This window comes from Python bivittatus, unplaced genomic scaffold (genome assembly GCF_059951505.1).
Source record: "Python bivittatus isolate LINGU-HERP-01145 unplaced genomic scaffold, Pbiv_v1 ctg000410_np1212, whole genome shotgun sequence".
Classification (NCBI taxonomy): Eukaryota; Metazoa; Chordata; class Lepidosauria; order Squamata; family Pythonidae; genus Python; species Python bivittatus.
Window position 1 is genome coordinate 1,152,856 of NW_028277067.1, and position 27,952 is coordinate 1,180,807.

The window sequence follows — 27,952 nt, forward strand, 5'->3', positions numbered from 1 at the left end:
GGGGTGGGGGTGCCTTCAGCTGAGATACGGTGTTCACCCTTCCTTGCAGAAGAAAATGTCTGCGGTATATCCAAGAGTAAATTGTATTGTAGTCTCTAATAAATACTATAAACCAGCGATTCTCACTTTTCCATATCATGACCCCCTAAAATGAATGTGTGTGATTCCCTCATGAATAATGATTTCACTGATGATGGGGTTGGACAAGAGATACAAACGCCACCTTTAATCGGTAATTTTTAATCTTTATCTCACAGGGGTTCTCAAACTTTGTTGTACAACTGCCCACTGCTGTTTTGCTTGGCAAAGTGAGGAGCAAAGGCTAGAATGAGGTTTGACCGTGCTCCCCCTTTGCTCAAGTCTGATCAGTTTTCTTGCGCGTGCGCCAGTTTGGAGAACGCTGCCATAAGCAGTCCACAGCAGAAGAAATTGCCAAGTTGATGAGGCGTCATCCCGTCCGATGCCACTTTACTCATTTTAAGGCTCTTAGTCTCTCTCAAACTTGGCAACTTTAAGACCTGTGGACTTCAACTCCCAGAATTCCCCAGCCAGCATGTTTTATTGAAGGGTCATTATTGTCTGAATATCCGTTTCCTTTAGGTGCAGCCACAGTGGAGCAAAAAACTTCCAGATGTAATAATTGTTTTAAAAACATGTTTCATATAGGAGATGAAATAAGTACCGCATTCACTAATTTTTATGATTTAGTTAAGGCACCTGAATCTCACATTTTAGCTTCTGGAGAAATATTTGGAATTGAACTATTTCAGGGTAAGTATCAAACTATATTTGCTGACGTTTACCAGAAGCCCAGTTGTCTGCATTATACCATAAATTAGTACTACACACATATACCCTCCCCCTGCCACAAAATTAATTGCACCATCAATCTTAGGCTAGTGCAGAGCCTTCAAAGTAGAGAATATCAAACCAGAATGTTAAAAAAAGCAGATTTTAGCTCTCCAACATTTTCATAGTAGAGTTAGACAGCTGTCTCATATGACAGGCATAGTAGTAGAGGGCTTAGTATGGCTTTTCAAATCTTCTGAATTCTGTAGAAGAATGCTGGGTAGTTGTAGCTGTAAATAAAGATGAAGGATAAAGACACAGAAGATGTACTGTGCCTGGATAACACACTGGCTCTTCCAGCTTCATTGTCCACTAAAAAGCCTAGATGCAGTACCTTCCTCCCTCCATTAAGGTAGACTGAAAAAGTACCATTTTATTAAAAAAAAACAAAAAAAACCTACAGAAGCAGTTGTTTATGGCTTTTCAGGGGTGTGTGTGAAACATTCTACACACCTCAGATTTGCACATTGATCTCTCCTGTACCCAGAGTTTGTTCAGAACAAATGAAAGTGATTCAGCGGCAAGTTCATGTATAAAGTGCCAGTTTGGAAGGATGATTCGCCACACCAATTCCTGAACTCTGGATTTACCAATAGTACAAAGAGAAGGAAGAATGGGTTGTTTTCATGATGTCCTCTCCTACAGCTTCAGAACAACACTAAACGGTCCTGGCCCAACTACTGTATTTTCATGGTAGTAGTTTCAGATTTTTTCCCCCTGTGTTAAATGTTTCCCTACAGAATGGAAATTATGAAAATTATCTTTCCTCAGAAGGATAAAACCTCAAAGGCTTCAGGGCTTGATGGTCATTATCCATTCAGACATTAACTCTGAAAAAAATGGGGGTCACATGGGTGAATACTTTATTTTCAGCTCAATGCACTGTTGGAAAACATTATTTGAAGTGACCCCATCTGCCAGCAGAATAACTTTCTGCATTCATTTGCTACCTTGATCTTCTTTTCAACCCAATGGAATGTTGAAAGAAATCATATAAAGGAGGTTGGAATTCTTTCTGTCCAGGGCTGGCTTTAGGCTGGCTCTGTAGGTACTGGCCTTGCGCACCAAAGCTTAGGGTTGGTACTGAGTAGGAACTAGCCTAGGGCACCAATGCTGCCCCTCCCCTTCCAAATCATTCTAAAGGACAAATCTTCACATCAGCAGGTGGTGCCATCAGTCAATGTGGCCTAGGGGCACCATATACCCTTGAACCACCACTGTCTCTGCCTTTCAGCAGAATAACTCTCTGAAACCTGAATAGAACAAGAGGTGCAAAAGTCAGTCTGAAAATGGGCCAGCTTGGAAATGGTAGAGAAAAAAAAGTCCAGATAAATTTCCCCAGGGCATCCCTGTGGGAGAAGCCATCAGGAAGGAGCTTGGAATGTGGGCAACTCCTGCATCCTAGCCCCCCCGTCAAGTAACTGAGAGCAGAGCTATTATTAAGGTTTTGGAAAGAAATCCATAAATCAGGCTCTCCATTCTTTCCCCACTTTGTTTTTAGCAGGGAAAAAAAAAAGGTCCAGGTATACCAAGCTCTCTGGGTAGCTTCTAAACCGGGGGTATGCAATGTTTGAGAGATAAGGTGCTGCAAACTCAGCCTCCCAATCTTCTTGAAAGGGCACATCTTCTGGCCATTTTGCCAACCAATTTTGGTGACACAACTGTCAGGTTCTACAGCTCATGGGATGCCCTCTACCACTGTAAACATGTATTTGATTATATTGAACTCAGGGTTACCCAAGGATCAGGTACATAGATAAGCTGAATTCCACTTTACCAATCTCAAAGTGCAAGTTATCCTACCACAGATAATTCATACATACATTGGAACAAGCAACTGATACACAGAAATTAATATTACAAATCTGAATTCTGTATTATAATGCTGTTATGCCAATACTATGATCATGTATTAGTATTCTGCCATTTTATATCTTGCAGTCAAAGAAGTGGAGTCAGATTAACCAGTATTCACCAAATGAATGTCTGATCCTCTTCAAATCCATCTCCATCTCACATTTTCAACAATACTTCGTTCATTCAAAAGAACTGAAGATTCAGAGTATATCCGTAGCAATACAATTTCCCTCAACTCCTTCATAAGCCATGTTGCTTGAAAAATAATTACTTCAATTGAAAAGTAATTCTTTAGATTCACCCACAAAGCCTCCCCCTTTCCACAAACAAGCTTTCTGAATCCAGCAGAGATGATTTGATTGCTTGCCAAATATTTCTCTCCCAGCTTCATTGTCTCTGTTGTGGCCCTAACCAGCGACACCTCTTTCCTTACAGCAACAGGACCTGCTCTCATACTGAAGGCACTCCATTATACAGCTGTGTCTAGCTCTCTGGGAATATATAATTGAACTGATTAAGGATTTGCTCCACAATCTGATTCTGGAAAACCATGTACATAGCCATATTCCCTTCTTCTGCCTCTGGCTTCAATAATGTTGGCCCAAAGACAATTGCAACACTCTGCAGAGACATGCGGTTCTCCTCCTGGAACTCTATAACCCTGGAAAAAAGAAAGGAAGGACACCTTGAAGCCACAAGAACAACTCTGAGATGCCATCAGAAGTAGGAGGACTCGAGTTCCAATCCTCTTTTGGTTGGGGTTTAATTTTATCATTTACTTTTATGAAGTGTACACTTCTGTAAAGATTATTTGTTAGCCACCTGTCTGCCCCTTCCCTGCCCATCTGGCTGCAGAAGTGCCATTGAATATTATTTCTTTCAAGTTGCATAGCAATTAAAAGTGTCACCCACTAAATTCAAAGAGTGATGCAATATTTAGGTAGGCAGGCAGGCAGTCTTGGTGGGATGAGGGAATGAAGTGGGCTCTGCCTTCTAGCAGGAATTTAAAGGTAGGAAGGCCAAAAGGCAGAGAAAAGTATCACAAGGGTTGACTAGCTGGGAGGAGACTGTGGTTGAGGCAAGAAATTCACACTGCATCTATGGCCACAGGACTTTTACTGCAGAATTACCACTTTGCAGCCCAAACCAACTGAAAGGTCTGAAAGATGGAGCTGCTTACCTGCAAAGATGCTGGAAAAGTACCCTCATGGTATTGCGATTAGCAGGAGGTAGAGAATGCACAAGTTCCCGTAAGCGGTGGCTTCGCTTTGTAGGGTCCGTAATTTCTGCAATCCCCAAAAAAGGAGATTTCACTCATTTTATTCTTTATACCAGTGGTCCTAAGAAATAACAGCAGCCTGTCTAGATCCTTGTCCTTTCACTGTTATTTTTTCTGCTATGGATAATGCACTTTCTTGCCACCCTGTTCTTTCCAGCAGTCAAGAGCAAGGGGAAAGGTGTATATTAGACCATTAGACACATTCTTCTAATTTGATGTGACAAAGAGAGGCTATGCCAAGCCTAGTCTAAATGCTAGATGCTATGCCTCTTCTGATTCCCGAAGAGAATTTATACTTTACATACTATTCATGTGTCTGTGTGTGCATATTCTGAAGTGCTTATTCTCTTTTTTTGCTTTTGCTTGTGTCCATGTTTTCAACTCTGTATTTTTTTTTTGTCTCGCAGCTTTATTAGTTCAATAAAAACATTATTATTATTGTTGGTCACATAGCCAGATGTTTAGACTGGATTTGGCATTTTTATCCACCTATTGAGTCCTTCCCAAGAACCTGGGATAGGCAGATGTTGTTGTTTGATGGTAAAGGTATCATCGCAGAATGATGATGATGATGATGATGATGATTTCCTGTACTGAACTGTCCCAAACGTTTTAAAGCAGGAGAAGGCAATCTGCGTGACTTTTCCCACACAGTGCTCTAATGCGATCTTATTAGCCACCTCCTCATTGCAATTTGCTGGTAAAGAGGCACTTTTGGATTTGTATCACTGTTATTTGAGGGCAGCCTTAACTCCTTTAAATCCATAGAAAAATATTCGATTTAATTTTAGTTCGTTTTGTTTTGCCCTAGGCTATGTCCAGATTTAATGTTACTATCTGTCTGTCAAAAATTTAACCACAATTAAAAAAGAGTAAGCATGGAGAGACTTCTGGTGAGCACCATGGCAAGCTAGATGTCCTTGATGGCAGAGATTGATGGCTGGATGCTGGATCCTGGCCAGCAAAATCTTTCCAGAGAAAGGAGAGATTGTGAGATTGCCCACATGCACTCAGGACAGCTACTCCTTGTGAGTAGACTACAAGAACCAAGGTTTTGCAGTCGGCTTATGAGTTGAGCAGCTGGGAGTTAAGGGATACCATCTAAGCTCACAGTCATAACACAGCCTTTTATGGACAAAAAGCTTGGCCGAGCCTCATTTCTTGATGACCTTTGGAATTATTTTTATTGCTCTGCAAAGACCCTTCAGAATAGCCAAGTTTTTATTACATTCACTGGGTGAGTCTCCTTTTCCTTAACAAAAAAGGTTTTAAATATGATTTTAAGGACTCGGAAAATGTGATGGAATCTGAGAGTGACCTTGGAAGATGGGGTGAAGAGATGCCGCCTAGGGGACCAACAGATAAAAGAGAAGGGAATCCGCAACAGAGTAACAGCCAGAGAATGAAACTTAGGAAGGACCCGCCCTAACTACGCAGGCAGTAAATAGGGATGCAGGAGATTTGTACCTTCAGACTTGCAAGATTCTATTAATGTAGCTTTGCAATAAAGTAGAATTAGGTCATCTAATAGTTTACCTGGGAGGGCTGACAGAAAAATATTATTTTTTGGAATAAACAGCAAAAGGATGCTTAGAGTGTTGATTTTGGAAAGTTAAAAAGTGGATTAAGGGTGCAGATGGACTTGGAATAAAAATTTGAAATTAATTATAAAAATCTTTCCCATGGAAACTGTGGTGGTTCGGATTCTTTGGAAGAAAAAAACATGATAGGAGGAGACTTTGAAGGTTGGGCACTAGAGGGAACTAGAAGAAAATAAAGATTATACTTAAGGAAGAAGAATACTTAAATTTGACTTGTTAACAAAGAATGGACCAAAATACTTTAATAGTGGATCCTTTGAAGGATATTTTGGAATGATGGACTCAGAAATTGATTTTAAGAATGTCTGATATCATAGATGGTGTGTTAATGATGTCACAGAAGAAGAACAAGCTATACCAGTTAGACTGAAATTGATTTGAATGTGAGTTTAAATATGACAAGTTACAAGAACAATATGGAACAAGATGATATATTGGACATACAAATGAAACCAGGTGATGTCTTAATACTTAAAGATGATATACAAGTATTAAACCAGAAGAGTGATTTGGATAACCTTTTCTTACTGTACGTACAAAAGAGATCTGCTAAAGTCTTGAAGGACTCTCTGAGAAAGGACAATAGAGAATAGAATAGAATAGAATAGAATAGAATAGAAGAGAAGAGAAGAGAAGAGAAGAGAAGAGAAGAGAAGAGAAGAGAAGAGAAGAGAAGAGAAGAGAAATCAAGTTCTAGGACATTATTTGAAGGGATTAAAAGCCAAGATTGTTAAAAGTACAGGGAAGGAATACAGAATTGGCTTATTTGATCAAGGTTAAAATAGGTAAGTAGTTATTTTTGGCAGCCTTTAATGGACTTTTGCTGATAAGGAATGAATGATGAGGCTTTTGGATTTTGTTTATAGTTAACAGACGAGATATGGGATGAAGAGAGTATTTGTTGTATTTTAAGAGATGGTGATAAGTTACTAAAATTGTTTATACTTGTTGTGACGAAAGGGGAAGTTACTTCTTTATATACTTGCTTTTTTTTCTTTTTCTTTTTTCCCTTTTCTACACTTTTTCTTTTTTCTTTTTATTCTTATATTTTTGTAGTTTGCAATAGTTTTTATTTTTTCTAATTGTAATATTTAATAAAAATTATTGCAAAAAAAAAAAGCAAGTGTGATCCTCAACTGCTACAAGATTCTTCATCTCTGCTTTAAATGATAAATAAGCAACAGCACAGAATGGGCAGAATAAAGAATAGACCTGTATCTAGTGATAGATCTCTAGGTAATTTGCAAGATTAGCACAATTTCTAACTCTCAATTGTTTCAACAAGAGAAACAATTGAAATACAGAAAACTTGGGGAAGCAGTAATTGATTTTTATATGCAGGATATTAAAGCAGATTTCTGAGCTCATAATTCTTATAAAGAATTCTAAAGAAGTTCTAGTTCAGCCTTGGGCATGAAGCCAGCTGGGTGACTTTGGGGTAGTTACTCTCTAGGAAGAAGGAACTAGCAAGCTACTTTTGAAAATATTGCCAACAAAACTTCATGGATTAATCCAGGCAGTCACCAGGACTCAAGACTGACTCGAAGGCGCACACACACCCACATTTTGCCCTATTACAATTTGTGGATCTCAGGTGTTCAGTAAAAACAAAACAAAAAACAAACAAACATAAAAACGATGTAGATTTTGAAGTCTGCCCACACCTAAGCTATAGGAGGTAATGCCATTCAGCCAAAAAAGCTAAGGCTTTGATACTTATATTCAGCTTAGCCTCTAAATACTCCTCTTATCCTTCCCAAGAGTACAACATTGTCTTACTAATGGCAGCAATAAATTTGTCGAAATGGCTGAAGGGGAAGAGTGGCTCAGGCAGCTCACGGAAGAAGAGTTTGAGTGCCCCAGTGATGACGTGAACATCATCCCAACGGCCATCATCAAGATCCAGGTGCTCATCTGCAAAATTAATGACAAGACATCAGGCTATAAAATCCCATCCACAGCACTGAAGAAAAAGGTAATGATAGCATTGCAGCCATAACTGATTCTTGGATCAGCCTTTATTCACAATTCTTGGACCAGAGAACAACCTAAGATTTGCTCCAGAATCATGCTAAAGAAGAGAAGGTGACCTCCTTCAATCACCTCAGAAGTGAGCAGAGTGCACTTAGCTTCTGGAAGAGAGTAAATTCAGCTCCACTGGAGAGCAACTTGGAGCTATAATCCTAAGAGTGGGACTAGTTAGTGTTAAAAAAGTTCTGTTGAGGTAGATCAAAGTTTTTCAACCTTGGCAACTTTAAGATGTGTGGATTACAACTTCCAGCATGCTGGCTGGGGAATTCTGGGAGTTGAAGTCCACACATCTTAAAGTTGCCACAGTTGAAAAACACTGAGCTAGATATTCCTCACCTTGCTTCGTCTAGTGCGTGAGGCAAAGCACTGCATGGCAAAATGGCTTCAGGCTTGAAGTTGGGTCAGTTGGTGCTGATTCCTGACCCCTTGAGGGCTCCTCCATGCATCCTAGTATGTCCATGTGGCATACGGACAGTAGGATGAGAAACATTTCTTTCTTGCTGGAATATCTTTTACTAGCTTCAGAGTGCCTCAGCAGTGCATTGGGGATCAGACAAAGAAGTTGATACCAACATCTGGACAGTGTCCAGGTTTCAGGAAGCCTGCTATATACATCTCAAATGTATCCACAGGAATGGATGACCCTGAGATCTTCTACAGGCAATGGGCATTATGCCTCACTAAACTATCCCACTTACAAGTCACAGTGGCTTACCACGGTCAACTTTGTAGCGCAATTTCTGTATTGTAGCCAGGTTACCATTTATCCGATAAAGTCCATCAATATCCAAGCCTGAGAGGGAGAGAAATGGCAGCTATTATCCATATCTCCACAACAGAAAAAAAGGTGTAAAGTAAGGGTCTTTTCTCACACTTTCACTTCTTTTGCTTCAGTATAAAAAGCAACTTAACAGAGCTTTTTATGAGTCACAAAACCAGAATGCGTGACACAAAATGTAAATGTTATAGAAATTCTGATCAAGATGCATAATGCATGCACATCATAAAACTGAAGATGTGGATCGCCTGGGCTCAGATTTTCACCTTAGGTGAGATGTGGAGCATCGCATACCTCTTTTCTCCACAGTGGAGATGCACTGCCTGACGAACTGAGGCACTGTGCTCTTCTCACGGTCACACAGAACTTGGAGAGCACATCCAAACACCTGATCTGAATTTAAACAGAAACAAAAAAGCACATCAAATCCGGCAAGAAAGATGGATCACATCATTTTCCAAATTAATATCCTTCTGTTTAGATTTTAGTACTGCCCTGGAAAGTGATGGTTGAGCCCCATAAGTTAAATGTTAAAAGTATTTAAAATAGCTACAAATGACATGGCACGCCAACTGTGGGCTGGAGTGACTCTCCAAAGCCATTTTTTGAACAGTGTTGTCTCTCTCCTGGGAATATACCTTTAATGTAGCCTCGCTCTCGCAGGTACTGCAGAGGTGGACGCTTCAACAGAAATTTCCGGAGCTTGTTGCGGACTTTGTTGGAGTCATTGTCCGAGTTGAGAGAGCTGGATGGGTGCCAGAAAGCTGCAAGGGGACAATTGGCATTAGAGTACCCATGTGGGGAGTGGGAGCATTGCTTTAAAGGTATACGGAAACTTGAATATGCCCTTGTCTTTCAGGAAAAAAAAAAGCAGCAAAAAAGAGGAAATTTAAACTTCTCCATCAAGGTGATGCTAGAAGTTCATTTGTTTTGGGAAAAAAAGGTCTTTTGGAAGGATGTATAGTGTTTTAGCTGAAAGAGTAAAATCAATTCACAAATGGCTTTCTGCTGGTTTCTATTCTGTACTGCTGCCAAGAGTACTTATATAGACACATTCATGAAATCACTAGAAATCAAGCTCAACTTGAAGGAGACTTCACCTTTACAACTATTCAAACATCAATACATAAACAGCATAGGAAAGAGAATAAAGGGGATTCTACTATCATGCATGGACAATTACTATTTTTAAAAATACTATCATTACTACTATATTACAAATAGCAGTAGTCATATTTATTTTAGTTATACACCACTCTTCCTCCGGAATGACAGGAGCTTTATCAATATGGGGATCTTCTGTGTAAGCACCCTTCCTTTCCTGATCAAGCAGAGCAGTCAAAAGCTTGTAAGGATCCAGACTATCTCGAAGATACAGCTTGCAATCTGGTAAGGCACTCTCCCTCAACCTGATGCCTTTTGGGGGTGTAGAACTAAACCTTCCGTAACATCCCACCCATTTGGAGGAAAATAGGTTGGAAATATAACAGAATTTGCCCTGTTATATTTTAATTTTAATCCTCATATTCCAGGATTATTTCTCTTTAATTCATATTGAAACCTGTTTCACAACTTGTAAAGAAACACACCCTCTTTCAATGTATTTGACTCTGCATGCTACAGCCTTGGGGTTGCCTCCTCCTTGGGGTTTTCCACACTGCAGCCTCCAGCTGCTGATCTGTGCGTAAACTAGCTGAAAATTAAACTGCCTTATGAAATTCCTTTCTGGATTTCAACCAGGTCCTCCCCCTTGGCCACACGGATAGTCAGGTGTTCTGTCCCCTACTTCTTTTTCCTTCCCACCCATGCCAGGAAAGCAAGTGCCAATTGCTCTCCTTTTTATTGGCATGTCTTCTGAAGACTGCTGGAAAAAAAGTTTTACAACAGTTCTTCCTATCACTTGGGCTGGAAAAGGAAACATGACTAAACTCTTTGTCAGTTCCACTCAGGTAAAAAAAAGGATCACAGAAATGGCCAGCATTTCACCATTTCTTTGCTGAATCTCTTAAAATGAAGCAAAACAAAGAAACAGCCTGCATTTCAGTGTTTCATTGCTGAACTCAGAACAAAAACAAAGGTCCAACCTGTTGAGAAAATTGTCAGACAAATTTTAACTCAGTAGCGAACCTTAATTTTATAGTTACTTGAAGTCCTAATTAAAGATCCCGGTTACTAAATCCTCTTTAAGGATCTTAGATAAACGAAGGATTAAGAAGTCTTGAATACTGAGGTCTAGTATGTATCTGTGGATAAAATATGTCCATGGTATTCACTGAACTTGTTAATCTGCAAATGTGTGATGTTTCCATTTTAGTTTTCATCAAAAACTATACCACTGCTGTCAACATAACTTTGCCAATGAACAGAGCACAGACCTGGATTCTTCTTCTCACTTTCTTTTTCTTTGTTCCCTCCTACTTGTTCCTTGGATTTCAGATCTGCTAAATTATCCTCGCTCTCTTCCAAAGGGAAATCTGTAGGCTGAAAGAAATACAGAGCAATTGTTATGTCTGCCAGGATGCCTTCCCCATGCTGGAAGAACTATGGAATCCTAGTATCGCCAGTCTCTCCCAAAATCAGTAAACCTTTCCCTCCTTTATTTTCCTTTTTTGGGGCAGACAACAACAGTAGTGGTACCGTAGTAACAAATATGGGAGGTTTACAAATGAAAGTGAGCATCATCTGGATGCTCCTATAAAATCCCATGAAGGAGGCAGAGCAACTGCAGAAAAAAAGCATTGCCTGGAAGCATGCTCAGTGTGTGGTTTTCTTCCATTTATTTGAACAGGAAATCAAAAACCACAAACGGGTTGCCTAACTGAGTGCATGTGAAGTTCAGTGGTACGTTTTGCATACATTTATGTCATTCCAGCTTGTTCACTGCTGAAAAGAAGGAGAAATCAACAAAACTCTTTACCAGTTGCATCCTTCTCCTTTTATCTGAGCTCATGAAGGAAAAAGCTCTTAAAATAACATTACGCTTGCAGGACCTAAAGCTCAGCAAATACCCCCAAGAGAGAGAGGAGCCACAAATAGTGTTACCATTGTTTCCACTACACCGTCTGCAGCTGCGCCAGGAAAGTATCACCTCAGCTCTCCAAAACTACAGATGCCAAGAATATACCGAGGTCCAGGGCTGTTTGCAAACTGGCACAGAAGCCTCATATCAAGTGCTATTACTTCTGAGTAAACATGCTTAGGTTAGCACTGAAAAAGTTTGTTGTATTTTTCCCCCCAGAGTGTTCAAAACTGTTATGCTGTTAAAAAAAAAAAGATTTCCTAGCAGAAAGGATATGCTTGAAATGGCATAAAGAAACTTTAAATTAAAAAAACCTCCTTCCAATACTCCTAAACGCCCCTGATCTGGATGTGAATTGACTTACATTCAGGAAACAAAGTGTAAAAAATAACCTAAAGATTTTAACTTTACCATGCTGTATGGTAGGAATAAGAAATCTATACCCTTCCAGACACTGCTTCCAGACACTGCTACTCCCAGCAATGCCAGCCAGCACAGCCAGTGGTGAGAAGTGCTGTAGTTCAGTAACCTCTGAAAAGGCTAAAGCCCCATACATGGGAGCATGACATGATATAATATCTGTATCTCTCTGCTCTGAAAGTTTAAGGGAAGGTGGACTGTATCATTTGGATGACTCCCACCCTGTTATATGTATGAAAAAGCTCCCCCTTTCATTTGGTGTAGCATAGATTCAGCAACGAGAGACCTACCAGTCTGCTAATGCTGTTACTAATTGCATTGTGCCACATGCTGACAATGGACTCCGAATCATGTTGGATCAAATACTCTGAGCCATCCCGTGTCTTCAGCTACAACAGAACAAGCATTTGCATGTGATGCCTGGGTGAAAGTTGTTCCCCACAATCAAAAGAACATTGAAAAGTACTCTAATTCAGGACCAATTGTAAGAATGTATGGAGTATCAATTATTTAGCATATCCTAGTACTACTACATTTCTAAGATGAAAAGTATCAGACTTTAAACTACCCTGTAAGCCTCATCTTTGCCCAGGCAATTCTGTCCTGTAAACTGAAATATATATTTCCCTTCCATGCAGTTTGGTGGCTGCCAGAGTCTCTCAATATTATGCTGCTGAAATTCAGAGTCAAACTGAGTTGTCAATGCTGTGTTGTTGTTTTTTAACATTGGTATGTTAAGCCTCCAACATATTTTAAGTCTTTAATACTAAAAAAGACCCCCCTCCCAAAATCACAGTACTGAAAATTCATTTTGTATTTTAAAAAATCCCACCTGTAAAAATATAAAGGACTAAACATGTCACTTGTTTTAAGAATGTCTTCATATCGCTGGCCACATGCCCTATAGTCATAAGAAGCCCCAATTTTTTTCCAGAAAAAGTACAGAAGAAAAGTTGGCCTATCAACCTAACCCCAGGTGGAGTGAAAAAAAAGCATTTAGACTTGCTCAAATGCACACACACTCAATATTTTTTTTAAACTCTGGGTTTGGAACTCCCTCTTAACACTTAGCATAAAATATTGGTGATATGTCGTATATGTGTTCAACTGAGTTTTTCTGTGAAATGTCACTTTTCAAAGAATACCCACATCCTGCAACAAATAATTTATTCAGTTTATGTTCTTTCCAATGTGACACTGTGATGCTGAAATAAAAGCTGCTTTCACATTATGGACTGCTGTCCTTCCTTTACTCACATTTTATAGGAAATCCATAAAACATCATTGCTGAATTATTGTTTTTAGTATTTCCATATCATCCTCCATTTTTTATACAAACTTAAAAAAAAATCGAATTGCAGGATCAGCCTATTCAACATGGAGGTACTGATGAATTTAGGGTAACTTTCTTTTTAAACTGAAAGTTTCAATCTGCAAATTCAGATCAGTGCTTTCGTGATCACAAGCATAAGTTAACCCTTTTCCTTGGGAAAAGGGATGTATTAAATTAAAAGTTTATTTTTATTTTTTCACCTCTTCTTCCTGTAGTAGTGAAATCAGCTGTTTTGCTACATTGAAAGAAACAATATAATATTCTATTCACTCTGTGAGTAACAGAAGCTAAGTAAACAAGAAGCAATTTCCTTCTAATTTTATGATATGAAAGAAATAAAATAAGAGGAACTTGCAAATAGGAAGCATTCAGTGTGTATAGAAAACGACTTTTTCTGAATGAAACTTCCTTTTATATAGACACGGAGAGAGATACTGGCTACTACTGGATTACATTTTCTTGCGGCTGTTATAGGTAGCTCCCCCGCCCCCCTCCAAAAACAACAAACTCCATGCTTCCAAATCAACTGTGTCCCTTGTCAACAGTACTGTATGGTTTGGGGGTTTTTTTGCTTTTCATTTGGTATGCAACCTTACACTTCGGGAACCATTATATTGATCATGCCTGTAACACCGCACACCAGTGTTCACCATAAAGAATATGCCAGTCTCAGAAAAGTATTCCTGCCTTCAGTCAGAGGTTTAGCCCTGTGGATTAAAACTCCCACTAGTTGTACTCAAGTCAAGACCAGGAATAAGGCACATTGTGCTAGTGTGAAGGCTTTTCTGTAACTAAGACTTATTAGATCAAATAATTTCCTGGCTTCAGGAACAACTGAATCCATCCACATCAGAGTACCATACAGTATACAAACATAGGGCATTTCCAGAAGATCTACATTTCCATTTCTTACTTCCTCATAAACAGTTTTGCAGCTGAGGCGGGCCCCATCATGATGAAGCCATGAGCCAACAGCCTTCTTTCAGATGACCAGCTGGAGAATAAAAAAAGCAGCAGCGCCAGTGCCTGTTTTCCCATCCAAAATTTAATTTCATGTTTTGTAGATATATGATGATTCCCCCCACCCCAGAAATCAGAATGTTTGCTATATAGGTGAGGTGTAAACTGTCAAGGGACTATCTTCCTGTTGCATTTTAAACTCCTGTAAAATAATAGCAACTTGCCAGGATGCTACAGTGGCAGAATTTTTACGGGGCGGGGGAGAAAGCAAGATGATGTGAGAGTTTCCACCAGTGGAAAAACAGACATCTCAAGGGCGAAAATCACTTCAACTGTGATGAGAGGTGCACTGCAGTTGAGTCAGAAATAACCCGGCTCAGCTGGCAAAGAGAACAATGGCACAGAATCGCACAAGTGTGGTGCCATTTCCAGAGTGGTATACAGGACTGCACTTGCAAGTCTTCATAGGTTTTTAGAATTATTTTATGAGAGACACAGGATAAAACACACTGCATTCCCATAACAGTAATCCATATCAAAAAATAACTAAATTGACTCTTTAACAGCAGGCTAGCTATCACAATCCTTATAGGATAGGGTGCTCTGGAGAACCCCCCATCATAACTTCATCCACAGGAGTAGGCTGCCTATTATCCTTTGACAAAAAGTACCTCATTTTTCTCCAAGCAATGTAAGATACATTTCCTAAAGTGATTGTGGCAATAAGAGAAATGCCTTTTAATTTTGCTACATGTAGCAGAGATGGTCCAGTGAAGAGGGTCATTTCTTTCCTTCTCCCTAAACTCTGGCATACTTGGCAACAATGGCCACAATTTCTTACCTCCAAGACATTCTTTTTGCTTGATTTGTCTTTGGGGGCCCAGGAAAGACATGCCCCAAGAAGATCCACTGTATACTCTGGGCTACTTAACACAGAGGGATGTTTCTAAATGTGAAAAGAGGAAAAGAAGTAGAAGCCACACAAATGTCCAGACTGGGCCATTACTCACTGACCCCCCACCTTCCTCCATCAAATTATATCCATCCACTATATAAATTATATTACAAATTTCTGTTTATTCTAACATCACTGATAAATGTATCTTGCCTCCACAGATGCCAAGATTTCTGGCCAAAGTATATACGTGTGAGTAAGCTTTAGTTATGCACACATATTCCTAATCAACTGGTATGAATATAAATGAAAACAGAAAAGTTTCTAACTTAAAGTAAGGTATAGCTCTTAGAGATGAAAGCTCACAGAGGCAACCTTCTTCATCATAGCGTCCTCCAGAAGTGTTAAAATAAAACTTCACACAGCTAACATTAACAATGGCAGTACGGTTGAAAATGATGCTGAAAAGCTGCATCCAACAAGCCTATTGATTTTATAAGAGAGGAGTTACGGGACAGTGGGTTTTTTTGGCATAATTTATGAAAAACATTTATCCTATTGTCCCATCAAACTGCCTAAGGAACAGACTTAAAGACAGAAAAGGACAACCATCATTTAAAACATCAAATAAATTTCAGCAGCAAAGTGGTTAAGTGTACTAAAAAACTGTAGACTTTCCCAAAAGAGAAAAAACAATGAACCAGGGGGCGGGGGGGGGGGGGAAGGAAAGGGTTTCTTCTGAAATTCCACATCAGGTTGATTCATATGGGAAGTTTATCAACATCTGACTAATCTTATCCAATAAAGGGGCAAGAAAGAGAACGCTAAAACAATTTGGTAAAATGATTTTAGTTATTTTATATACAGTGTAATTGTCCAAGTCTTCTTCATCCCAGTTTTGCTTTACTTTTAATGTTGTATCATATTATTAACACAGTTATAGATGATTTTTTTCTGAGCAGTAATATTTAAAAAAAATAACCTTAATTTATAAAAATTAGATGAACCTAACAGAAATTTTATTCAGACACACACAAAAACACATATGGGAAGTGATTTCAAAGTCTGGAAATTTATTTTTCCTAACCAAATGCAACTATCTGTGAGATGAGAAGGAGAGACTCTTTAGGAGACCTTAATAAGTGAGCAGCTTCATATGAGGAAAGATGGTTTTTAAATTAACTGTACTTGTAAATTTGAATTTCTTCCCCAACTCCCTGTCCTCTTGGAATATCAACTGGTGTGTCTATCTCCGAGCAGCAAACTAAGGCTGAAGACTTACCACGCTGCTGGAAGATGAATGCTTGGAGTCCTTGAAAAATATTAAGACACCACCTTCCAAGACTGTCCATGCACAACTCCAGTTCTTCCTAAGAGAACGTAAAGAAAGGATATATCATTCACATAACAACATTAATTGGGTTGGCATAAAATGAAGAGTAAGGGACGGGTTTCAGTTTGGAGAAAAATGGTGTAACTATCCAAATATAGTCATCCATATTCCTCCCTTCTCTCTCTCATCACTTTTCAACACACACTGCTCTTGATTATCATCACACAAAAAGAGTGCACCATGTCTCTCTGAATGATCAATCCAGTTATGAGGAGGAAACAGGCTCAAAATAGTATGTGATGAAGACAGACAGACAATATTTAGCTGAAGAATGAGAGGGAGGCACAATCAGGAGGCCAATAATTCAGTTCCAAAGAAGAGCTCACAAGTAAGCCAGAAAGGAGCAGGCAGAAAAGCTGAGAAGTATATAAGTATCCTACCATAAGTATATTTATTCAGAGGAATGCAGACCCATTCAGTTCTAAAAAATGTGCCAAGGAAGGCAGCTGTCAATTGGCAAACACCTTCCCCTTCAGCATGGCTTAAAGCAACTCTTAATTTTCCTGATCACTTGCTTTATTTAAATTAACCCTTGCTTGTTTTTACTTAATTAGTGGTAATTTATAGAAGTACTCCCTCCCCAAAATATGCTTTCTTGAGTCCTTGGAATGATGTTCTACCTTGACTGAACCAGCATGTTTCAAATAATCCTTACAGAATTATGGTGCCCACTACCCACCTTTGGTTAGAGCCTTGCCTCTGGCTGCAGTGGTGGCACTGATATGTTTGAGGAGGATTTCTTGGGGGAAAAAAGTAATGGCTATGACTACTTTCCCTGTAAGCAATGACTCAGGAACATGGCTCCATTTCCATCAGTGGCTTAAGGCCTCTGCCAATCTAGAGGCAGGGAGTAAAAATGCCTAAGTATCCTCTGTCACCGAGGCTGCTGTTGAGCAGCCTGAGGAATTCCCACTAGTAGCACCACTGACCAGAGAAGGAGATGCCATCTTGTGCCTTGAATGCTGGACAAGGAGGAAGCAGGACCTCCTCAAGTGATCTACTCCATAACTACAAGGAAAATTGTGCCCACTGTTCTAGAAAAACCAACATGTTTTTAACTGTCAGAGTAAAGAGTACCTTCCGTTTCAAGCAAGAAAAAAGTACTCTTCCAAACTGCCCTCCTACTTCTTCCTATGTCAGAAACACTGAAATAAGTCAGTGCAGGGATAATTATGAGGAAGGTGATGGAAGTCCCCAAGACATGCAAAGCAGGCCACTCTTACCTCAGGCGTTTCCCTTTATCAGCAGTTTTTGTCCGAAAGAGCATCCCAGCTTTCTCAAGAGTTTTCAGCTGGGGAGGTAGAGAAAAAAAAATGGTGATTTAAACTTGCCCTGGTTGCTGGGGAAAACCCCATCATCAGAGGAAAGGATGGCCCTGCTCTTAGGTAGTGTCAGCAGCTGAGCAGCTCCAACCTCAGGCCGTTGGAGGTTGTTGTTTTTAACAAATCCAAAGTCCCTGGGAGGAGGGGAAGGCTCTCCTCACTTCCCAAGCATGGTGGTCTTGATCTGGATTAGGCCACTGTAAGTTTCTGATAGAGGAAATAAATCTAGGAATTAAGCCAATACAACACTTCAGGTATTGACTGTCTTAATTTAGTCCAGAGTATAGGAAAGATACTGAAAATGGGGAGCCTAGTTAGTAGACGTTTTATATTTGCATTATCAAGCTGATTGAAATAGGAGCTCTTTTTCACCTTCCCTAGAGTGAAAATGATTCTACAGCAGTGTTTCTCAACCTTGGCAGCTTTCAGACGGGTGGACTTCAACTCCCAGAATTCCCCAGCCAGCATGGGTTAAGTCTCCCATTTTGCGCCAGCATAAAGCTCAAATCAAGAGCATGCTGTTTCGTACTCTTACCCAACAAACTTCCATATACAGTCAGGTCCAGAAATATTGGGACATCGACACAATTCTAACATCTTTGGCTCTATACACCACCACACTGGATTTGGAATGAAACAAACACAATGTGCTTTAACTGCAGACTGTCAGCTTTAATTTGAGGGTATGTACATCCAACTCAGGTGAACGGTGTAGGAATTACAACAGTTTGCATATGTGCCTCCCACTTGTTAAGGGACCAAAAGTAATGGGACAGAATAATAATCATACATCAAACTTTCCCTTTTTAATACTTGGTTGCAAATCCATTGAAGTCAATCACAGCCTGAAGCCTAGAACGCATAGACATCACGAGACGCTGGGTTTCATCCCTGGTGATGCTCTGCCAGGCCTCTACTGCAACTGTCTTCAGTTCCTGCTTGTTCTTGGGGCATTTTCCCTTCAGTTTTGTCTTCAGCAAGTGAAATGCATGCTCAATGGGATTCAGGTCAGGTGATTGACTTGGCCATTGCATAACATTCCACTTCTGTCCCTTCAAAAACTCTTTGGTTGCTTTTGCAGTATGCTTTGGGTCATTGTCCATCTGTACTGTGAAGCGCCGTCCAGTGAGTTCTGCAGCATTTGGCTGAATGTGAGCAGATAATATTGCCCGAAACACTGCAGAATTCATCCTGCTGCTTTTGTCAGCAGTCACATCATCAATAAATACAAGAGAACCAGTTCCATTGGCAGCCATACATGCCCACGCCATGACACTACCACCACCATGCTTCACTGATGAGGTGGTATGCTTAGGATCATGAGCAGTTCCTTTCCTTCTCCATACTCTTCTCTTCCCATCACTCTGGTACAAGTTGATCTTGGTCTCATCTGTCCATAGGATGTTGTTCCAGAACTGTGAAGGCTTTTTTAGATGTCGTTTGGCAAACTCTAATCTGGCCTTCCTGTTTTTGAGGCTCACCAGTGGTTTACATCCTGTGGTGAACCCTCTGTATTCACTCTGGTGAAGTCTTCTTTTGATTGTTGACTTTGACACACATACACCTACCTCCTGGAGAGTGTTCTTGATCTGGCCAACTGTTGTGAAGGGTGTTTTCTTCACCAGGGAAAGGATTCTTCGGTCATCCACCACAGTTGTTTTCCATTGTCTCCCGGGTCTTTTGGTGTTGCTGAGCTCACCGGTGTGTTCCTTCTTTTTGAGAATGTTCCAAACAGTTGTTTTGGCCACGCCTAATGTTCTTGCTATCTCTCTGATGGGTTTGTTTTGTTTCTTCAGCCTAATGATGGCTTGCTTCACTGATAGTGACAGCTCTTTGGATCTCATCTTGAGAGTTGACAGCAACAGATTCCAAATGCAAATAGCACACTTGAAATGAACTCTGGGCCTTTTATCTGCACATTGTAATTGGGGTACTGAGAGAATATCACACACCTGGCCATGGAACAGCTGAGAAGTCAATTTTCCCATTACTTTTGGTCCCTTAACAAGTGGGGGGGCACATATGCAAACTGTTGTAATTCCTACACCGTTCACCTGAGTTGGATGTACATACCCTCAAATTAAAGCTGACAGTGTGCAGTTAAAGCACATTGTGTTTGTTTCATTCCAAATCCATTGTGGTGGTGTATAGAGCCAAAGATGTTAGAATTGTGTCGATGTCCCAATATTTCTGGACCTGACTGTACATTGACAGGCCTGGGCTCTCAGTGACAATTTAAGGAAAAAGAGGTCAGGAAGCGGAAGATGTAGCTGCAGGAGTTAATTGGCTGTTCGGAAGTGGCAGCCCGTTTGGTGCTTGGTTTGCCATCCTGTTCCCATGATTCCCTCCATCTTTCCAAAAGGTCCTCAGGGTTCAAACTATGCAAGGGATCCAGGTGCTAATTTGCCTCTCCCTTTAATTCATTTATAAAAACCCTACTTCAGGTCCTCCATCAGCAGGCTGAGACCCTTTTTCCTTACCTGCTCCTCTTTTGAGCCAGGATGAGCTGACAGGCTGGGGGACCAGCTTGCAAAAGGGCTGCTGCCCAAACTAGATCCACTACTGGTACTCTGGTGATGGCCAGATGTGGTCACCTAAGCAGAATAACTTCATCAGCAGTAAACAACATGGAGGCATGCATACCACAGTTCTCCTGTATCCTGATCTACTATATTGACCCACTCAAGTTTGTACAGTATTTATACCTATCAATAGGTATTTACCCATTTACCTCCTGTGACTTTCAGCAGATGGCCCCATGCCACTTTTAAATTGTTTCTAATAAAAAAGGCAGAATTTCAACTACACCCCTCCCCCACCCTTTTCTCAAAGCTTGATCTCAAAGCCAGCCTTGAGAAATATTGAATAGGTATAGGATTCTAAGAAACAACCTTATTTTTACAAATGCTTTTATTTTTTCCTTCAAATATTATTTATATATGTTGACACTCAGTGACAATTGACTCATTTTTCTGAATAATCATTAAAACCCCAAAGATATTTTTTCTATAGTGTGTGGTAAATGACTGTTATTACCAGCCAAGATATACCTACTACCTAGAAGAAGGTCCAGTTTAATATCTCCAACTTGGGTTCCCTAGAGAAAGGAGGGGAAAAATGGGAATTGCCACAGAAAAGGAAAATGCTAAGATTTGCACCTAGCTACAGCATCCGCTTTCAGAACCATAAACAAATGCTGTTGGGAGTTGGAAAATGCATTACTCTTTATAGCAGCCTGTCTTAAGTGTCTGCTTGGAGATGATGAACTTGTATGCCAATCGACTAAGTTTTAAAAGTCTGATTTACAGGCTGGCATTTTCACTGTGTCCATCTCCTTCAGTGACTGGGATCATACACTGCACTAAATGCTGTTTTGCTTAACCATGGTTTATTGAATAAATTAGGACATAGTAGAGTAAATCCCTTGTTCTATGTGATTACATAATTGACATTTTATTTTAACAGGGCTCTGATTCTGCCACTAGAATGCCTCACTCAGCCTCATAGTAAAATTAACCTTGTACTCATAGAATCCTAGGGTTGGAAGGGACCTTGGAGGTCTTCTAGCCCAACCTGCTGCCCAGGGCAGCAATTCTTAGATCTTCCCAAACAAATGGCTGCCCAACTTTTGTTTGAAAACCTCCAGTGATGAAGCATCCATGACTTCAGGAGGAACATTGGTCCACTGCTTAATAGCTCTCATGGTCTGGAAATCCTCCTTATTTTGAACTTGGATCTCCATGTGTGCTCCCACTCCCAGTCTTTCCAAGCTATCCTTACCATGTCTGAGACATAATGGCTGCCATCAAACATTGGTCCTTCCTGGTTGCCATGGGAAGTCCAGCCCTGGTATCCTGAAGGAATACCAGTATAGTCAAATTGCTTGTAGGATCCAACTGGAGAATAATCTTCCTCTGGGTAGTGTTCAAGTTCATCAGGAGAAAGGTTGGAGTAGTCAGTTTCTGGAGTTGGTGGCTGAAAAAAAATTCCAGTAAAGAGGTCAACAATACACAAACAACTTTTCCTCCTCCCCAAACAATTCAGGGGATTCTGACTTAGAGGTCTATTCCCCCAAGGTTGGAGAACAGTGTCTGCCCCATGGAACAACCCCTCCACCCCAAAATTCAGTTGGCCCCAGCCCTGCTGACCTTTAAGAAGGTCCTGGAGGCCTATTTCTTCCCCAGGTACTGGCCCGGTTATAATTATATGAGTTGTGGGCCTGATCCTCCCCGCAGTATTTTTATTTTTTTATCATTTTCCTTTGTATTTGATGTTTTTAACCCCTCTTAGATACCCTAAGTCACTTGGTGAGTGGGTGGCCATATAAACTGAATGAACAAACAAACAAACAAACAAACAAACAAAAAACCACCTAAAAGAGCTACATAGTATACCTGAAAGGGCTATAAATCCATTTCCTGCTGTTTTCCAGGCTTGTTGAGTCTTTTCCTTAGAAGATGGATGTGGTAGCATCCATTGATCTAGCCCAACTCTCTGTAGCAGCCTTCCCCAAGGCTCTCCAGATAAGCACAACTCTAGCTCCCATCATCCCTATACCTTTTGCTTGGCCACACTGTATAAGGATGATCAGACATATAATTGAATTCATCTGTAAGCAACCACTAAGCTGAGGACAACTATTCCAGGAACAGATGACTGTTAGCAATAAAGTTAGGTTCCTATTTAAAATACTTTGTGGTATGTCCCAGCATTTAGCTTATTTTCTGTGCCAGAAAGATAATTGTGAAGTCAAGCCACTATTCTGTCAATTATTTTTAATTAAATCCAGATTTATTTATTTATTTGAGAATGGGAACTGCTAGATAGGGCACATGGACAACCACAAAAATCTCTTTCTCCATTATGTAGTCATCCTAGACAACCTATTATTGGTCTTTAACATGGCAATGCTCACTAAGCTTCCTGAGTCACAGGATACATCTATAGCTCACCCTAACTTTGGCTCAAAGACACCTTGCTAATTGTTTCCTAACACGTATGCATGATGTGGTCTTGCTCTCAACCCCAGCCTACAGCCAAAGCCAGCTCACATGGGTGGTGACCACAGTGATGAAGTGGCAGGGGATGGAAACAGCCCAACTCCTCTTGGCTGCTGCAGACATGCCCCTCCTCTCTGGCCACTGCCAACTTCCCTACATGACCATTTTTGTTTGTGCTGCTGGACTGATTTAACACCAAAAGAGAACTAGCAGCTCCAAGTTCACTATAGAAAACAGCAGATCAGGACCTTTCTAAAGTGGCCCATGTAGGAAAAAAATGGCCCAATTGACACGCAGGGTGCTTTGTGGGGTGCTGCAGCTAGAAGATTCTTTGTATTTAAAGGTTCTGTCACACAGGTCAGTCTGCTGTTCTAGCACTTGTTAAAACTCACCTTCAACCCCCAACTATACCAGGGAGAGATATTGCTGGATGTTTTTCCCACAAGCAGGTAAATCCACCAATTACTGAACTTTAACTTGCCCTGCAATCAATTAGGACAGTACCCCTCTCAACCCTCATACAGGCAGAGCAAATTACAGACAGAACAAATTATGCCAGCATATTTTTATGCTACTTTATGGACTGGAAAAAAGCTGCATTAACTTGGTCATCAGAATGTGGCCTCTCACTGTCTTGGGGTGCGAGCCATCCTCTGTTACCACTAATTGAATGCGCCTTCCATGGCTTGCCAATGCCAACAAGACTTCACTCAACATCTAGGAATCCCCTCCCATCCACTTACCCTCTGATCCAGAGAGTTGTAAGGAGTAAATGCAGGCTGCATCTCTGAAGGATTGAGAATCTCATTCACCTGGGGTGCATCCCACGATGTCTCACCCGTGGCTGCGTTATAGAAGAATATCTGCCCACTGGCCTCATCTACATATTGGTTCCACTCAGCAGGTGTGGCAGGGCTGGGAGAGTGAGAATGGGAAGGACTCACGCTATTCAAGGAAGCCTCAAAGGGAGATTCCCATGTTGTCTGACCAGTCACAGAATTGTAATAGAACAAGCGACCACTTTCAGTGTCAGTGTGAGTTTCCCAGGGGTTCAAGGGGTTGCTAAGGCACGGTCGGAACGAGGATTGGGCATTGTTCGCAGTGGCAGTACTGTGCTCCAACCGAAGTTCTCGTAGGTTCACATATACTGGATCTGTGGCCACTTCTTCAAGCGACTGTGAAAACAATAAAGAAAAGTCATCCAGGCACATCATAATATGAGACCCTTCCCTTAACCAACCCTCTGAATGGCTTAAACTTCTATAATTCCTAGCTAGCTGCTAAGGAGCCAGGATTGAAAAATCACATTTAAAAATTAATAATTAATACCTCTAACAAATTCCATTTAAAAAATAACAGTTTAAGAAGGAGTAAAAGAAATCAGATAATACACAATTTAAGGAGAGATACAAAGTTTTAACTATTCCATATTCAATATTTCTGTTCCAGAAGACATTTGTATAGAGAAAGACTATACAAATTAAAGGAATCTTCAAGGCTCTTTGTGCATAAATAAATGTATTTTAAAGTGTGGAAAACAGCCTTGGCAAAAATACCAGGACTACAATTATTTTGAGATGTAGTGCTGCTTGCTCGCAATGGCCTGACATTTTATATTAATAAGCAAACAGTTCATTAAACATTCCCACACCCACACAAATGTGTTGTGCTGTTTACTCAAAAATAAATCAAACCTGCAATGTATCCCTCAAGCCTGTCACTGTTCCTTTTGATGACTCATTACATTTTTTATTGGTACCCTACCTAATATTTCAAAAACAAAGTAATATTTACAGAACAGCTTACATCTTCCACCTTCCTTTGTTTTCACCCTGTCAACTGACCTAGTCTTAGCTGATCTTTAAGTTGACAGTTAACATACTCCACAAAGTTGGGCTGTCTTCCATCCAACCCCTCTGTTCTCACCTGTGAACTTGTGTCCTTTAATCGTAGCCATGTGTGCATCAATTAGCAATGAACATGCATAATTGTTTTGCCAAAAAAGATGCATCATTTTCAGCTTAAGCCAGTTTTTTCTTGCTATTTAACTCTATTAAATAGCCAAACTGACAAAATAAAACTCCAGTAAATATTAGTTATATATTAAATATACTGCAATCCCAAGATTTATCTCAGCAATCAGAAATATATATAAGACTTTGTATTTCTGAGATCTGGAACAAAGAAACTGAATAAGTTTGGAATCCAAATAAAGGGGAAAACTTGGACCAAAAAGGCTTTTCTCTGGATTCTGCTTTTTAATTCTGATCATCACTCCTTCCTTTCAAAGTGATTTTAGTTCACTTTCGATGCTGTCATTGGAATCTGTATTGCTCTGTCTTACATATGTATGTGCTAAGTGCAATATTTCTACACTAAATGCAGTGTTATGGTAACCTTGCCAAATCCGGTTCTTAGATAGGTTGGACTCCAATTCCCATAATTCTAAGCCACTATATAAGAGAGACACAGAAGAGAAACTAGAAATTTAGATGATTTTATTTTCCTGGTCAGAAGTGAGAAAGCACTTGACTGGTTACATGAAGAGGTTTTTTTTTTTTTTAACCCCTTCAATTTTTTTTCTACCATTTGGACTATGACAAGAAAAATAAACCACGCCACCCAGATGAAGTTTAATTGAAATCAAGATTTAACTTTTGGATTGGATTAGAATTAAGACCAAAAAAATATTGGTCAGATTCAATCCTCTGGAATTTAGTTTGGTGAGAATTAATCTGATGATTACCTACTTCTAAAGTGTCTAAAATTGTTCAGGGCTATGACATAGATCAGACCTTGCTTACAATCTTGAGTAGTCTTCCTCAGCCTAATGTCTTTTTGAACTGGTGGGCTCTGCTCCTACCATCTTCACTCAGCATGGTAATTTGCCCTACTGGCAGAGGATGAGGAGAATTGTAATCTAGCATTTTTGGAGAGTACCAAGTAGGAAAAGTCTTTAGAAATAAAGATACCAGGGAGGACAAGTCCAACAAAAAGAAAGTGGTGAATCAAGATTAACAAAGTGGAGCCACAAAGTCACGGACATTGGAGAGGTAAGGCTTAGAAATGGGTGACATGGAAAGAGAACTAACATGATTCTATGTGTTGGCACACAGAGCGGACACACAAATTACTCTCAAGGGCAACAAGCAAGCCAACGGATTCTGGACTATCTCTGAATGGGGAAGTTACTGATTTATTCTAGGGCATGTAAGTACTGGGGTTTGGAGACAAAAACAGATCCAAGTTGCTCAACAATTCAATGCAGAAGTGCTACCAAGACAGAACTGCCGGCCAAAGGAAAATCTGTCATACTGAAGCAGAATGCTCAACTCCATAGCTCATGGATATTCATGATGCTGTGACTCACCATACACAGCCAAAGTTATAAGAGAGGGTAGCAGAGAAACATTTACTTCCTATTCCTTCCATCAAAATCTATTAGAGAGGATCACATTCCAGAGGTGGACATGGACAGAAGATAAATTACAAATCATATGATTGTTACATTTGTTTGATATGTGGCAGACATTTACATTAACCCTGGCCATCCACTGTATGAAAAGCCAGTTTGGTGTAGTGATTAAGGCATCAGGCTAGAAACCGGGAGACTGTGAGTTCTAGTCATGCCCTAGGCACGAAGCCAACTGGGTGACCTTGGGCCAGTCACTCCCTGTCAGCCCTAGAAAGGAGGCAATGGTAAACTACTTCTGAAATCTTGCCAAGAAAACTGCAGGGACTTGTCCAGGCAGTTGCCAGGAGTCAACACTGACTTGAAAGTACAAATATATATTTATACCTCCACCCACTGTATGTAGTTTTTACTTGGGGAATAAAAAGGAGTATATAATGTCAATAACCAGGACCAGGCTCAGAGAAGAGCATGCTTTGGAGAAAACCAGAAGCTCTAAATGCGAAGTCTGCAGATTTATATTTAGTACACCAGCCGAACATGCTACAACCTGGGGATATCCTGTGTCTTTTTGAACATAAATTCATTCAAAGATAGGCTGGGTTTGCACAATGTCATAGTTTGTAGTACAGCTTGCTGTGGCAACTCAATCATTATCTTAGCATATTGTATACAGTAGCATCCTTTCCCCAAATCCTACATGCCACCTGCTGCTTCTGCTCAAATTTCAGGGGATAGTTTTTCTTCCTGGCCTGAAAGAGCATGATACGGCAAAAAGAAAACACATTCAAGGAAATTTGGACATGTGGCAACCCAACTGTTAATACACTAAACCCTCCATGTGGGTTATGTGTTTTCAGTCATAGAGTCAGGTAAGACAGTATTCTCAATTACAACCTCCCCTACTTAAACCCAATCTGGACCAGCTGTAATTTGCTGAGGACTACATGTATTACAATTGTTTTTGCACACCTTTAAAGACCTGATCATGTGGTAAAAGGAGGAATTCCTACATTCTGATCTTATTCTTTTCCCTCCTTTTCTTTCTGCACATGCTCATAGCCAGTATTTCTCTCCCCCAGAGTTACCATCAAAAGCTGTGTCCTGGAAAAAAACAGTTCAGAGAAAGGAAAGACATGAAGGCACCAGATTTTATGCAGGAGAGGCAGACCTGAAAAGAGACTCTGATGTATATTTGTTCAAAAAGTAAGTCCCCTTGAGTTCATTTTTCTTCATTTGCATAGAGTGACAGCCCAAAATAACTGGCTTGCTTCTTCTCTTACTTCCTGTAAGGATGATCAAGCTCTCAAGCTATTCCTTCTTTTTTACCTTTTGCATGCCAATTTCCTTTTTGCCACTATTCTTCAAGCACAGTTTGCAATGATCAGGTAAGGGAGCACACAATCTGGCACCTTCTAGATGTTTTAAACTAATAATCTTTGACCAGTGGTCACCCTAACTAGAAATCACAGAGGATTATTCAAAACATCTAAAGGACATCACAGATTGACTATCCTGTTCAAGCAATTTCTATTTTGGTTTTTTGGTTTCATGTGGGGTTTGGCGATAAGGATAAATCATGCTATATTCCAATTTGTGCATTATAGAAAGACACAGTTAAGAGCAACCATTCCTACCTGAACACCTTCTGGATATAGGGCATAGCAAAGACAAGAAACTGGAGAATTACAATCCAAAACATCTGGAGATGTCAGCCCTTCGAGATAGTCCAGACAGGATACCAAAACCATGAGTACTAATACTACCTTTATTGTAAGAGTACAGTAACAGAATCTTGCAAGT

At 40.2% G+C, this 27,952-nt stretch overlaps 1 protein-coding gene across 2 annotated transcripts in view; it reads right to left on the bottom strand.

The window, feature by feature from the left end:
* Positions 1–223: 223 nt before the first annotated feature.
* The window catches only part of ARHGAP27 (Rho GTPase activating protein 27), a 55,737-nt gene continuing 28,008 nt past the window's right edge, over positions 224–27,952 (bottom strand). For both annotated transcript variants that reach the window (XM_007429836.4, XM_088143330.1), the window contains exons 3-16: positions 23,481–23,912; positions 21,518–21,712; positions 20,218–20,331; positions 17,639–17,706; positions 16,305–16,392; positions 14,969–15,073; positions 12,125–12,223; positions 10,771–10,876; positions 9,034–9,159; positions 8,690–8,788; positions 8,333–8,410; positions 7,366–7,500; positions 3,887–3,992; positions 224–3,367 (exon numbers count right to left, since the gene is read on the bottom strand). In XM_007429836.4, the coding sequence (XP_007429898.2) occupies positions 3,190–3,367; positions 3,887–3,992; positions 7,366–7,500; positions 8,333–8,410; positions 8,690–8,788; positions 9,034–9,159; positions 10,771–10,876; positions 12,125–12,223; positions 14,969–15,073; positions 16,305–16,392; positions 17,639–17,706; positions 20,218–20,331; positions 21,518–21,712; positions 23,481–23,912 (1,929 nt within the window). In that variant the 3' untranslated portion in view covers positions 224–3,189. The remainder of the gene's footprint in view (positions 3,368–3,886; positions 3,993–7,365; positions 7,501–8,332; positions 8,411–8,689; positions 8,789–9,033; positions 9,160–10,770; positions 10,877–12,124; positions 12,224–14,968; positions 15,074–16,304; positions 16,393–17,638; positions 17,707–20,217; positions 20,332–21,517; positions 21,713–23,480; positions 23,913–27,952) is intronic.